Here is a 14,567-nt window from a genome sequence, read left to right as displayed (position 1 = left end):
AAGGTCATGCCGTTCGGATTAAAGAATGCTGAGGCCACCTACCAAAGGTTGGTTAGCAAGATTTTCAAAAGTGAAATGGGAGATACTGTGGAAGCTTACATTGATAACATGGTGGTAAAGAATAGAAAGAAGGACCACCATTTGCAACACTTGCAAGATGTGTTCGAGGTGTTGAAAAAGTACGGTATGAAGCTGAACCCGACCAAATGCCCGTTCGGTGTGGGTTCTGGGCAATTTCTGGGACATGTGGTCAACAACAGAGGGATTGAAGTTAGTCCAGCCCAAGCAGAAGCTCTAATAAAAAATCCAGAACCAAGTATGGTTAAAGAGGTACAAGCTCTCACTGGATGAATAGCAGCACTAAGTCGATTCATTTATAAGTTGTCAGATTATTGCAAACCATTTTTCGATACAATAAAAAGCCTCAGAAGGCAATCTTGGGGGGATGAGTAATGACAGGCACTGATCAGGTTGAAAGCGTATATGCGGAACCCTCCAGTCTTGACTGCCCCAAAACCAAGTGAAAAGCTTTTCATGTACCTTAGCGTATCCAGCATTGCAACAAGTGTCGTTCTGGTACGGTGTGGAAAAGGTAAGCAGTTTTCAGTGTTCTATGTTAGCAAAACAATGGCCAAGCCAGAAAGAAGGTATTCAAAGGCCGAACGAGTGATCCTATCATTAGTGAATGCAAAGAGGAAACTCAGGCACTATTTCGAATCCCATCATATCGCCGTTCTGACCACTTTTCCTATAAGGGTGATCCTGCATAAGCCAGATCTGTCGAGAAGAATGACGAAGTGTGCCATAAAGTTAAGCTCATTTGATATAACGTATGAACCCAGAACGGCCATCAAAGGATAAGCGGTGGCTGATTTCCTGCTGGAATGTGATGTAGAAGACATATATGAAGATCTTGGAGATTTTTTATGGAAGCTCTTCGTTGATGGCTCTTTAAATCTAATGGGGGCAGGAATTAGGATCAAACTGCAGACACCAAAAGGCACCACGCTGAGTCAAACGATCAGACTTGAGTTCAGAGTGACCAATAATGAGACAGAATACGAAGCTTGTTGGTTGGATTGAAGCTGGCTAAAGAACTGAAAGTCAAAAGTCTAGTTGCTTTTAACAATTCGCAGCTGATTATTCGGAAGGTTACTGGGGAATACGGAACCAAAGATGAGACAATTGAGGCATACCATTCTATCGTTACGCGTGAGCAAAGAGCTTTGATCAAGTCGAGTTCATCTAATTGTCAAAAGAACGTAATGAGGATGCCGATCGATTAGCCTACAGTGCGTCAAGTTCTGGAGAAACACTGGCAAGGGTGATTCTAGTTGATGTGTTATATCAGCCATCTATCTTTGAAAAACCATTTAGCTTAGATCCCCAGCAAGTAAATGTCATACCATATGAGCCGAGCTGGATCGATCCAATCATAACTTTTATACGAAATGGTGTGTTGCCCGAATGAAAAGATAAAGCAAGGAAATTAGATTGAATGCTGTAAAGTATGCCATTGTACATAACCAGTTGTATAGAAGGTCTTTCTTGGGTCCGTACTTGAAATGTGTTACCCCCACAGAAGCTAGGCAAATCTTGCGAACTATCCATAAGGGTGTGTGTGGCAATCACTCAGAGGGGAGATCTCTGGCGCACAAAACAATGACGCAAAGATATTTTTGACCGAACATGTCGCGAGATGTAGAAGAATTTTCTAGAAAATGCGACAAGTGCCAAAGGTTCGGACCACTAATCCACCAACCACCTGAAAACTTGCATGTAATGGCCAAACCATGGCCTTTCGCCCAATGGGGGATGGATGTGGTTGGCCCTCTGCCGACCACGAAATCACAGAACAAATACGTTCTGCTTGCAACAGATTATTTTACCAAATGGGTGGAGGCAGAGCCATATCCTAGTGTAACCCGGACTCAAGTAAAACGTTTTATCTAGAGTAATATCATTTGTCATTTTGGCGTGCCAAGATTGATCGTTATGGACAATTGGACTAATCTCGACAATAAGCAAGTGAGGAATTTGTTAGAAGAATATGGAATCAATCAAAAGTTAGCAGCGATTAGCCATCCATAAGCAAACGGTCAAGCTGAAATCACGAACAAAATAATCTTTGCTTGTATTAAGAAAAAGCTTGAAGATGAAAAGGGGAAATGGTTGGACGAGCTTTCGAATGTCTTGTGGGCTTATAGAACAACCCCTAGATGGCCGACCGGAGAAAGCCCATTCGCTATGGCGTATGGCACCGAGGCGGTAATACCGGTTGAGCACTTAGTTTCAACTGTTCGAAGTTTGGGGTGGAATCAAGAGCAAAACAATAGTATGTTGAATTTTAATCTTGATTTGCTAGAAGAAAAAAGAGATGCAACAACAATAAGACTCGCGTTTTATCAACAAATGCTTATGAACAGTCACAACAAAAAGGTGAAGCATAGGGACTTTGCACCAGGTGAGTTAGTTCTGAAAATGAAGGTGGGAATTGTCAAAAAGATGATGTCACCTTGGGAAGGTCCATACAGAGTTACAGAAGCCATAGGGAAAGGAGCATACAATTTAGAGTCCATGGCTGGAAGATTGGTCAACAAACCATGGAATGCCACGTCTCTAAAAAGGTAGTACCAGTAAAGATTAAATTCCATTCTGAAAAATGTTCATTTTGAGTTACGTAATTGTAAATGTATATGGACTCTTCAAGATTTATAAAAAGAGTTCATTTTGTTTCAAAAGTTGATTGAGTAAAAAGCACTTAGCCAAGTAAATGGCAAATGGCACTATGAGCTGAACGCCAAACACTTGCATAAAATAAAAAAGTCAAGTGGCAAGTGGCATTCTAGCCGAGTGCCAAGCACTTAGCCAAGTAAGTGGCAAATGGCACTATGAGCCGAACGTCAAACACTTGCATAAAATAAAAAAAGTCAAGTAGCAAATAGCATTCTAGCCGAGCGCCAAGCACTTAACCAAGTAAGTGGCAAATGGCACTATGAGCTGAACGCCAAATACTTGCGCAAGATGAAAATCAAATAGAAAAATTAAACTATCAGCTCATTTAAGCACAGGTTGGAGTATGAAAATTTTGCAAAAAAAAAAAAAAAAAAAAAAAAAAAAAAATCATTTCATTCATCATCATAAAATAATTCTTGAAGTACAAGAAGTGACATTAAAATGAAAGGAAATAGATACAAAAGCCAGCAGAACACTATTCTATTGCATCCTCTCATGTGCCTGATCCGTTGCCTGTTCCATCATTCTTAGTTGCCTCATCATCACCGGCCGACTCACTGTCTCCCTCTCCATCGTTGGCTGTTTCATCGCCTTTGGAAGGAGAGTCAAGATGGATGATTTCCTCAGTTGGTAGAGTTTTGTCAGTGGCAACAACTGTGGAAGGAACAATGGTGGTGATATGAGGAACATTCAGAGGATAAACAAGTGGGATGACCCCTGAAGCTGCAATCTCATTGCATGCAATAAATATGTTTTCGGCAGGAGTAGGGAGTGGATCCTTGTAAACGTTCGGTGGGTCAATGTCCAAAGAGGCATCTAGCTCATCCGGACCTGCACATGAGCTTGATTCGCCTTCGGGGGGAGAACGGTCAATAAAACCGTCTATATATTCCTCGGCATATCTAAAAGCCCCGATCCTGGAAAAACGAACGTGAAAAGCCCTCATGCCACCGTCAACTCTGCCTATGACATTCAGCAGAGCGGAGCACTCGTTTGAGAATTTTTCTTCAGAAACATAATGGGTCAACCGTTCAGCAACAAGAATGCGCTGAAGGTCACCCTTCTCAGTTCTCAAAGAATCTTTCTCGGTCTGCATGACATTCTTCTCAATTTTCAGAACGTCCAACTCATCGTGAAGAGAGTCATGCTCATTCTTCAAAGCATCCCTCTCAGCTTTCAGAGCGTCTATCTCTTTCTTTTAATCATTCAGTTTACCCAACAGCTCTGAGTTTTTGGCTTCAGTTGTCCGTTCTGCTTGGACAGATCTGTTAAGACCGAGAGAGAAAGCTTTAATCCTCCTATTTGCCACTTCCAGATTTCTCTGAAAGGTGATCATCCCAAACAGAGTCTGCACAAAGACACAACCGTTCTGGTAAGTACAAGAGTGAAGTGATTTTAAAGAAATGGATGAAAGATGGTACAAAAGAAGAGAGAGCTACCTTAACAGCGGCTGCGAGAAAGCGGTGGAACATTTCTTTGCATGTCATTTTCTCCTGGGTCTGAAGATCCTGAGGGGTCCAAATGCCCCTATAGAAGGCAAAGGAAGTGGCAGGATCCTTGAAGACAATGTCAGCAGAGGCCACAATTGACCCATCCTCCCTTTTGAGTAAGGGGTGTGATACTCACGGATTTCCGGATGCGAGTTGGCCAGGCCCACGCCCAATTACCCGAGGATATCAAACCAATTAGGAATAATTGAACACAGAATACAATTTTGATAAATAGAATAAATAAAAATTACTGAAAGAAAAACTAAATGATAAACCAAACTTAATCCTCAGAATAAAATTTTATAAATAAGAAACTATTCTGATACATTCAACTTCTCAATTTCTAATACAACTCGGGAATCCATCTGGTAGACCCTTGATAAAAATCCAACACTGAAGAACAAACACCCGAAGAACATCCAATGCTAAACCATGAAGAAAACTCCTACGTCGTCGGAAGAATAAGTGACCGTCTCTGCTCAGCACGAACAAGCTCTAAGATCTAGAACCGTCCGTTACCTGAAAAATAATAGTGGGTCAGGCTTACGAACAAGTTTTATCCTAACTATAATCCAAACAGAAACCCGATATGCAGATTACATCCTAGATATCTCAAACATATCTATATAGTCCGTAAATATATATATATATATATATATATATATATATATATATATCCACACTACAAGACTCTCACTGGACTATGATGAGGGTCTCAACCTGAATAGAAGGTAACATGCAAAACGCACCTGAGTAGGCATAACTACCTAAGCCTAACAGGGTATACCTCAACCAACATAGCCAGCTACGCATCCTACTGCATATACGCTCCCTAACCGTCGACTATAAGACTCAAACTCATATCGCGGTACCATAATTATATATATAAATTTCATCCAAATACAATGTTGTGCCGGTCAACTGTTCGTCGCCAAAACACAACATATAATTAGGATTTAAATATTTTAATTAAATCCCTATCCTTCCTAACACAGAAAATATAAACAACCATCCAATATGTCGTTCAACTGTTTTAGTTGACAGGACATGAAACAATGTAGGATTTAACTGTTTTAGTTAATCTATTCCGTATGTATGAATGGGTAGGGATTAGCGTTTTGATCTAATATGTCCCTCCATATGCCACCGTCCCATACCGGTGTATATAATGCATATGATCCATAAATGATGCAACAATTTAAACAGTACATCAAATAAAATCCACATAATCCATATAGTTGATAAAAATAGAATTTAAACAGTTCATCAACTAAAAATCCATAATAATATCCATGTAATTGACGAGATAATGTTTAATCGTTCGTCAATTTAAAATCCAGAATCCATTCATGTAATTGACGAGACAAGATTTAATAGTTCATCAATCCAAAATCTAGTATTCATCCATGTAATTGACAGAATATAATTTACTAATTCTTCAATTAAAAACCAGACCAACATCCATGTAATTGACAGAAAATATATAATTAATTCTTCAATTAAATTCAAGAGAAACATAACAAAATCTACTATGTATAAGACCCTATTATGCATCCAAAACAACTTTAAAAATCATACTCCAGTCATCTAGGTTGCTAAAATAAATGTAAGCAACTAAATACTTTACAACCGTCAACCGTGTGCGACATTTGCTTAAAACTTCCACACGGTAAATACCATTAGCATATAAAGATAAATTATGCACTGTGGGTTCAATTATAGCATAATATCATGTTTAGAGTCCATGCTACAATCCGTTAAATTTTTAAAACACGATTAAACAATTCAGTCATTCCTATCCGTTAGCAGTGTGTAAAGTTGCTTATTTTTATACTGTTTATTCTATTTGCACTACAGATCAGATTATGCAATTAGAGAGGTTAAAATCTCATGAAATTACTTTTAAAATTCTCATTCTAGTCCTTGAAACAATTCAGAATCCCAAACACGTCCAAAACAGTGCCCAAAACTGTTCTGAAATTCGTCAAAACAAGGGAAAACAGGGGAGCCTGCTCTCTAAATAACAGAGTAGGATCCAAGCATCATGGAGCCAGCTCCCTAACCCTTGGAGCCGGCTCTATGAAGGGGGGAGCCGGCTCCCAACCTCCTGGAGCCGGCTCTTTCCCTCCTTGAGAGCACTGATCCACCTCTGCGCCGTTTCTGACCATCTGTTTCGTCTCCGGTCTCTTCCTACCCTTTTGTTCTTCCTTAAAATTGATCTTAATAATCTAATATATATCCAGTACCATCCCAGTACTTAGTTTACAACAGTAAGAACTAATACAAAGATTAAAACAACACCAATTTGTTATACCTTAAGAACAAACGATAAACTTCCAAACTTGCAAGAATTATTTCACACAAACATTAAACATATACAGATGATCACTTTGACATATAATACGCATGCAAAAACTCAATTAATATTTAATTAAAATCCTAAAGACCATCTAGGTATGCACAGAACATAGGCCAAGGGTAGAAAGATATAATAGAACTTGCCTGTGTGGTTTTGAATCAAAACCTCGTCGCCGTCTTCCTAAGCTTTCCGACGATGTCCGTTCATCGTCAACCTCCTACTGTTCAACCTTCCCTCCTCCTAGGTCCGTCCTTTAATCCATAGTCGAAACCCTCATTGTAATCTCTTTGTTTTCCTCACAACTCTCTATTACGATTCTCTGCCTCCGCTGTGCCGTGAATAGGGTTCTAAAACCCTATGCAGACATATTACAAATATTTATAGGCAAATCTAATTTGTAACCTAAACCTATTTACCTAAGGAAAACAAAGGAAAAATTATATATACCAACTATATGTATGCAAGTCGGCAACCTAGAATCCCGAGTTGTTATAAATATAAATAAAACTCTAGAATTATTTTATACCTTAAATGATAACTTAAATGACAAATTCAATTATTAATAAGTAATAATAACTAAATTAATCCACATATACACATATATACATGTATATCCATCTATGGGTAAAGCTATACCCGTTTACATGATCCAAAAAGTCCATTGATCCTATCCATGTCCATACTCTGTTTAAAACTAAAAAGAATACATTTAATTTAACATTTAATTACCACATAAGCATATACTTCAATTAAAATAAATAAATCAATTAAACAATTAAAAAATTAACCAACGGCCAAGTAAACAAATACAGAATTTAAAACATATACATGAACCCATATAAGCACACACTTTAAAATTAAACAAAATTAGACAATTAATTTATTTAAACAATTAACAAGAAACCACATAACCACATAGCCACGTACACAACTAAAACTCACAAGAAAATAAATTTAAATTTCCATTTATACCCTTTTGAACACTAGGGGTATTACAAGGGGCGTCATAGAACCACTGCGGGAGAAGAGATAGAGGTTCTGGCTGACTCACCCTCTGGAATGGTTACCTGAGGTGAAGGGAGGAAGGTGATAACCTTGTAAGTCCGGGCCTTCTGGGCTGGAGGAAAGACACTCTGGTCAAAGCCATCCTCTCGCTGAGGTCTTTTGTCCAAGCTCTTCTCCGAAACATTAGGTCGGGCAAAGGAAAATCCCTCGGTATTCTAAGAAGATCCCTCAGCGTTCTGAGCAACAGGCGAAGAAGTTTCGTTCGGAGTTTTAGAGGCGGCTGGGGTAATTACAGGAACAGCTGCAGAAGGGTTTCTTCTTCTACTGAACGAAGGGATCTGAATATGTTCCATAGTGGCACCAAGAACGGATATGTCAGAAAGGTTGTCCGGAGTGAGCAGGTCTGTGGCCGAGGGGATGTCGTTCAGAACTTTCTCCTCCAGAAGATTAATTCTAGCCCTGCAAACGCTGTAAACCAATTTATCATGAGGAATGCGAAGGCAACCACAAAAAAAAAAAAAAAAAAAAAAAAAAAAAAAAAAAAAAAAAAAGTGCAAAAATGGGGAAGGCAAATTTCACAGCGGCAATCGGTCGGATGTTTCTTGTATTTCTTATATAGATGGACAAAACACTCTCCGAAAATGGTTAGGATAGGGAAAGTCTAAGTGAAAGGAGTTCTCCAATTTCCACTGACTCCAATTAAAATTTTCCTCCAACCCTTTTCAGATGAGAGTTTGTCCGTACAAATAGATTGTTTCTCAATGAGAAAGAAGTGAAAATACATGTCGTTGGTTCTGATTTTAGTAACTCGGTAGCAGAGAAGAAGATCTATGATATCTAAATCTAGACCCCTATCATGATTCAAAATCAAGAGAACTGATATTACCCTAAGGAAGTTGGGTTAACCTGAAAAGGGGAAAGCCCTAATTTGCTGAGGGCATAACAAAAGAATGGGTGTAAAGGAAATCTAATTACATTCAAGTGAAGAACAGAAAAGAGGACCTCCACTAGAAGAAGACCTTCACCAGATCTCTCATCCAAGTCCTCGGGATAAACCCTAAAGGAGACATCGTTAGGGATTTTATTCCTCGAATAAAGAACCTTTAAGTCAGGAGCCATAATAATGGCAGAAAAGATTCTTAATTTCGGATTTTCTTTCTTTTAGGGAAAACTGTAAAGAATAAAGTTCTCGAAAAGTAACAGGGAAGTGAAACTAACCTTAGAAAGAGGATTTGCAGAGTACACCGCAGCGAAATGAGAGACGAAGAATTACAAAGGAAGAACTCACCGGAGATGATAAATAGAACTCACCGGCGAAGACTGGTTATTGGCAAAGGCGATTAAGGGAGACGATGCTTGAAGGCGAAGATGATGAAGGCATAGTAAGGATAAAAGCTTGGAGCTTTGGGTTTTAAAGAGGAAGTGGCTCGATATCCCAAAGAACCATGGCAATGATGATACTTCAAGTCTCGAAATGTGGGTCTCTAAGCCAACTATTCGCTTCCCCACATCATTACCTCGAGCAGCCTCATTATGATTAAGTCCTTTCAATAATCTCACCCTAATTAATTAAGGAGAGATTATGGGGGCAGATGAGGATACCAAAAGTAACCTGGGCCCGGCACGACCCAAATTACTGGAAACAGGTCTGGAAAGAACACTTTGCTTAATCGAACCATCACTTATTGGGCCCAAGGCCGGAAGATCAGTCTGGAAACCCAATCTTAAAGCAAAGGAAATGAGCCTATTTCCGAAATGAGCCCAAAGGATCAAGCCTAGCGTGAGGAGTTAGTTAGGAAGTTTCTAGAATGTTTGTAACAGTATATAAAATAGACTGAAAAGAGAGAGAAAAGGGGTTGAAAATCTTCTTGAAGTGTAAAACTGTTCCGTCCAAATTGTGAGAAGATTTTTCTGACATCTTCATTATCTTCTTTTAATTCGGTTTCTAGAGAATAACTCATGTAAAATTGTCTTTCCTACATTTTTCTTTTATTTTTTATATTCTTAAGATAGAAAATTATCCTCAAAAAAATTGAACCAACCATTTCTATTTCTCACTTTTCAAAATCTACCTCAACTATTTTCTATGCATTCTATATATGAAAATTATTCTTTTTTTCACTCAATTCTATGACTGAATGATTGGCGGCGGGAGCTAAAGAAAAAGAAAGATGTAGATGAATATGTGAGTGAGATACTCAGATAGAAACAAAGAGAGGAAAAAATAGATCTATCGGTTTAACCTTAAAAATTGTTATGCTCCATGTTTTGTATCTTTTAAAACTTAAAATAGGTGTCAACCTCTTATTGTTACTGGGACACGTTAATATACTGAACACAATTTGGCCGGATACAACAGGATTGTAGTATTATCCTTATAATAAATTAAGAATGAAGAAGGTGGTGGATCTTTTACGATAAAAGCTACTTTCTTTATTTTATGGGATCTTAAATAACTAATTATATATAAAAATTAATTCCTAAACAAACTATAAGACCCTATTAATCCAAAAGTCGCAAGTCTTTTTCACATAAGAATCCTAAGGAAGTCCACTTACTTACTGATTATTTCTTCCAACACGTGGTCCTTTTATGTATATCTCTTCTTTACTCGAAAGAATCGTTAATGTATATCCAAAAAAATGATTTTGTCTTTATCCCTTGATCAAATTATCCTTTTTACCTTGGTTCACAATTGAGAACAACAATATATAATTTCCTTCCCATGTGAAAAATTACTGATGATGGCTGCCACGTCATCACAAAATAACTCCAATTATTCCCCACGTTTCAGGTCGATATAAGATTTCATATTCAATTTCCTTGGGTTAGTTTGGTCAGGGCCAACTAGCTAGAAAGAAATTATTTGGTAGTTTAGTTAGCGTTAAAGGGAAAATTTTTAAGAAAGTAATATTTCCGTTGATTTTTCTTAATATATTTTCTCTATAAAACAATTGAAAATTTTAATTTCGCGTGAAAGTTGTATCTAGTTTCCAATTATACCCTCGGTAGTTGTTTCTCTTCCTTCTCTTTAGACTTAGGAGTGACTTCTTTTTGATAAATTAAAACTTCTACTTATATTACAACTTTCTAACTCTTTAAATTAGGACTCCTAATTAAGTTACAATTTTCTGACTCTTTAAATTAGTACTCTTTAAATTAGTACTCTCTCTCTATATGCACGCACATATATTTTTATTCATAAAACAATTATTTATATTTTTTATTATCCTTGTTACATGATGTATTTTACTTAATATTGAATTCATGAGAATAATTTTGGTATATAAATTATTTTCTTTTCACTTTTTTGCTAACCAAACTAATGAAACAACATTTTTTACAAATTTTTTACAAAAAAATCATGCTAACCAAATGCACGATAGAAACACAGTTTTCTTTTTTTTTATTTCACTTTCTTTTCCTTTCACTTTCCATCATCAATTTCCAGTTAACCAAACGAACCCTTACTGTTCTTGGAAAAAAGATTAGACATTACTCCTTATCTTCTATGTTCTCGGAATGAGAATTATACCGAGAACTCAGAGATATGCATCAAATTTTATTTCAGAATAAACAACACCTAATTTGATTAGGTCATGTAATTTTATCTTAAAGTATTTTTCATAAAATTAAAATTTTAAAATGAGAAATCTGATAATCTCTGTATTCTAAGCTATTTTTCACGCCCAAAATCTGCAAATTTAAAGAACACTACATAACATAAGAGAAAGTAATAGTATTTGATAAAAAGTAAACAATATTGTCCAAACTATCCATTTTGGACTTAACATCTCTCCTGAACATAGCATCAAAACAAACTTCCGAAAAACAAACATAACATCAAAACTTCCTGGACTGTAAAATCTATGAGATGATAACACAACAAATCAAAAAAAAAAAAATGGAAACTAAAAGCAACAATGGCGGAGGATGCAAAGCAGGGTCAGATTATCAAGCAAAGATCTTTATGCCAGAACGAGATTGACACCGAACGAGATCGTGCAAATCATAAGCCCCAACAATGCCAAAAACCCGTATTTCCTGAAAGCAAAAAGATACAAACAAAATTAACAAACACAGAGAGACATCGAAATATATGTATAAATTATGTCACTTTACATTCTCGTGTTTGAAAAATAAGAATGCTCATTCTTGTCACATATAATTTGGCGGTTAACCATGATTTTATGTAAACATCAACAATTTGAACTTTTAAAATACCAATTGTACCATTGTAATGCAGGTAAAGGCATTTTAAAGTCAAACTGAAAATTGCATTCCGACTTAAATTGCATACCCATCAATGGCCTATGGCAAATATAAGAGGGAAGGTGAGTGTAATTTTTCATTCACAAGGAGTGTTCCCTTACGTCATAATAAGCAGCAAGGAAGCTAAGTGTAACGAGTAATTCTATACAAGCAAAACGTTTAGACGGACTAAACAATGCAATGCGACTAAAAGATGATCGGTAAGTATCTAGAGTTCCATATGATTTTCAATGCCCATTACTTTCTTTAGACCGACTAAACAATGTCACTAGTAATGTCACTAGTAAATAACTATAGACATCTTTGGGTGAGGTCTTCTAGATTTCTTTTTGTTCTTTAAGGTGAGTTCTAGTGTTCAACCTCTGCTAGGGTAATATTGAAATGTGTGAGTGTTTTGCTTGAACTTTCGAAAAAGAGAGAAATTTCAAATTTTAGACTGACTAAACAATGTCACTAGTAAATAACTATAGGCATCTTTTGGTGAGATCTACTAGGTTTCTTTTTGTTCTTTCCGGCCGAATTCAGTCCAAGTCGATACACACAATTCAGTTTAAAGACAATTTTCCTACACATAGATGTAGTGAGTGTTCGAGCTCTGCTAGGACAATATTGTGAGTGTGCATGTGTTTGCTTGCATTCGGAAAAATAAACATACCCAAGGTTAAGACGATTTCTGGGATCACCAGAGGCGTAGCCGGTGAAATAGAAATAGCGGCCGACGATGTAGAAGGCCCCAAGAGAAGCGCAGATCAGGGGATGCTTAATTCCTCCCAAAATCATGAGCATGAAGAACATGGGCAACATTTCCAGCGAGTTCTGATGTCCTCTCTGCAACCACCAATACAATTACACTTTTAATCCATCATATTACACATGCATTTATTGATTATATATATATATATATGAACATAAAGAAGCAGACCTGAACACAGTTGAAGAGCTTGGCATCCTTGTTTTCAGATTCCAGAGCATAGAGGGTGGGATAGTTCACCTTGTACCTATCAATACATTCAATCAAATACAGTTCTCATCAAATTACTGCAAATGAAAAAGAAATTGACAAAAGGGTTTCATCAATTACCCATCTGATTTGATGCAAAGAATAATAAATCCCCAAACACTATAATATATATAGATATATATATATATATAGCTTAGAGTGTGGGATAGCACACTTTTTTCCTAAAATTAACAAAAGGATTTATTCAATTACTCATCTGATTCGAGAAAAACATAAGAAATCCCCCCCACCCCGCCCCCAAAAAAAAAAGTGCGCACACACATATATGTATATAACATACATATATAGATTAGATAGGTTAGCACACCTTGTTCCCAAAATTACCAAAAGGGTTTCTTCAATAACTCATCTGATTTGAGAAAAAAACATACTAACAAATTCCAAAAAGCATACATACACATATAATAGACACATATATTACTCATAAAACACACAAAAATGTATACATATATAAGCTTAGAGAGTGGGATAGCACACTCTGTACCCAAAATTACCAAAAGGGTTTCTTCAATTACTCATCTAATTTGAGAAAAACATAAGAAATTCCCCCAAATAAATAAATAAATTACATATATATATAAACACACACACATATATCTTACTCATATACGTATACATATGTAGGTATATAATGTGTGTGTATACATATATAACACATATATAGCTTAGAAAGTGGGATAGCACCCAAAATTAAGGGTTTCATCAATTACTCATCTGACTTGAGAAATAAAAATAAAAAAAAACACACACACACACACACAGTCTGAGAGAGAGAGAGATTGTAATACTTTTTGCGGGCTTGGCCGACTTGAAAAGCCATCCAGAAATTGAAGAAGCAGTAGAGAACGAGAACAAGGGCTACGAATCCGTATTCTTTGGGCAGCAACTCGATTCCGGCCATTTTTCCGATTCCGATCGACTCTTGAAGCTAAGAAGAAGATAGTGAATAAGATTGATTTGTGAGAGAGACTTTGATGTGGTGTGCGATGAGTTTGTTCAAGTTCTGTTTTGATTTGCTCTGTTTATACACCATTTCATTTTCTAACTTCTTTCTTCTGCCTTTTTCCCCAAGGCGGGGTTTGACTTGGTCAATTTTATGGGCTCACGTTCATTGTCCTCAGCGACTGCCATATACATAATACTATTACTATATTGATTCTTTCAAAACTCTATTAAACTCCCATTTGCATTATGACGTAAATTTGAGTAAAAATTATTTAATTTTACATAATTTATAAGACTTTTTACCTTACATATCTGGAAGTCAATGCTTTCACAACTACCCTACTAGTCAATGCTTTCACAACTACCCTACCCTCATACCCTACATTTCTTTAATTACTTTGTTCTGAATCACATGTTAATGAATTTTATTAATTTAAATTTCCTGCTACACTGACCTAATTAGCAGAGTTTCCTGCTACCCAAACCAGTATTCGGTTTTTCATGGGAACTAAAATAATTCAACACTTGAATTCAACCGATCCAAGTCCCAATAATAGCTTAAGCTGTTTTCCATGGGAAATAAAATAATTGCACACTTCAATTCAACCAATTCAAGTCCCCATAATAGCTTAAACTATTGGAACCCAGCTTCTCGAACGGGTATGTCCATGTCTAAGTATTCCCGATGTTTGGTTTGATCCAAGCTGGTTAGAAAGAACGTTAGTTAACTGCTTAATCA

The 14,567-nt window shown here is 36.7% G+C and overlaps 1 protein-coding gene across 1 annotated transcript; it reads right to left on the bottom strand.

Annotated features, from left to right (window-relative positions):
• Nucleotides 1–11,314: 11,314 nt before the first annotated feature.
• On the bottom strand, nucleotides 11,315–13,974 carry LOC132266445 (uncharacterized). Its single transcript, XM_059767319.1, has 4 exons — nucleotides 13,672–13,974; nucleotides 12,785–12,860; nucleotides 12,518–12,690; nucleotides 11,315–11,634 (listed from the first exon to the last, which is right to left on the bottom strand). Exons 1-4 carry the CDS (start codon nucleotides 13,782–13,784, stop codon nucleotides 11,559–11,561), a joined length of 438 nt encoding a protein of 145 aa, XP_059623302.1. The 5' UTR covers nucleotides 13,785–13,974; the 3' UTR covers nucleotides 11,315–11,558.
• Nucleotides 13,975–14,567: the final 593 nt, after the last annotated feature.

Source organism: Cornus florida, unplaced genomic scaffold (genome assembly GCF_030987335.1).
Source record: "Cornus florida cultivar Cherokee Brave unplaced genomic scaffold, ASM3098733v1 CherokeeBrave_3.0.0_Hap2_Chr07, whole genome shotgun sequence".
NCBI classification, from domain to species: Eukaryota; Viridiplantae; Streptophyta; class Magnoliopsida; order Cornales; family Cornaceae; genus Cornus; species Cornus florida.
This window is presented reverse-complemented; position numbering and strand designations above follow the sequence as displayed.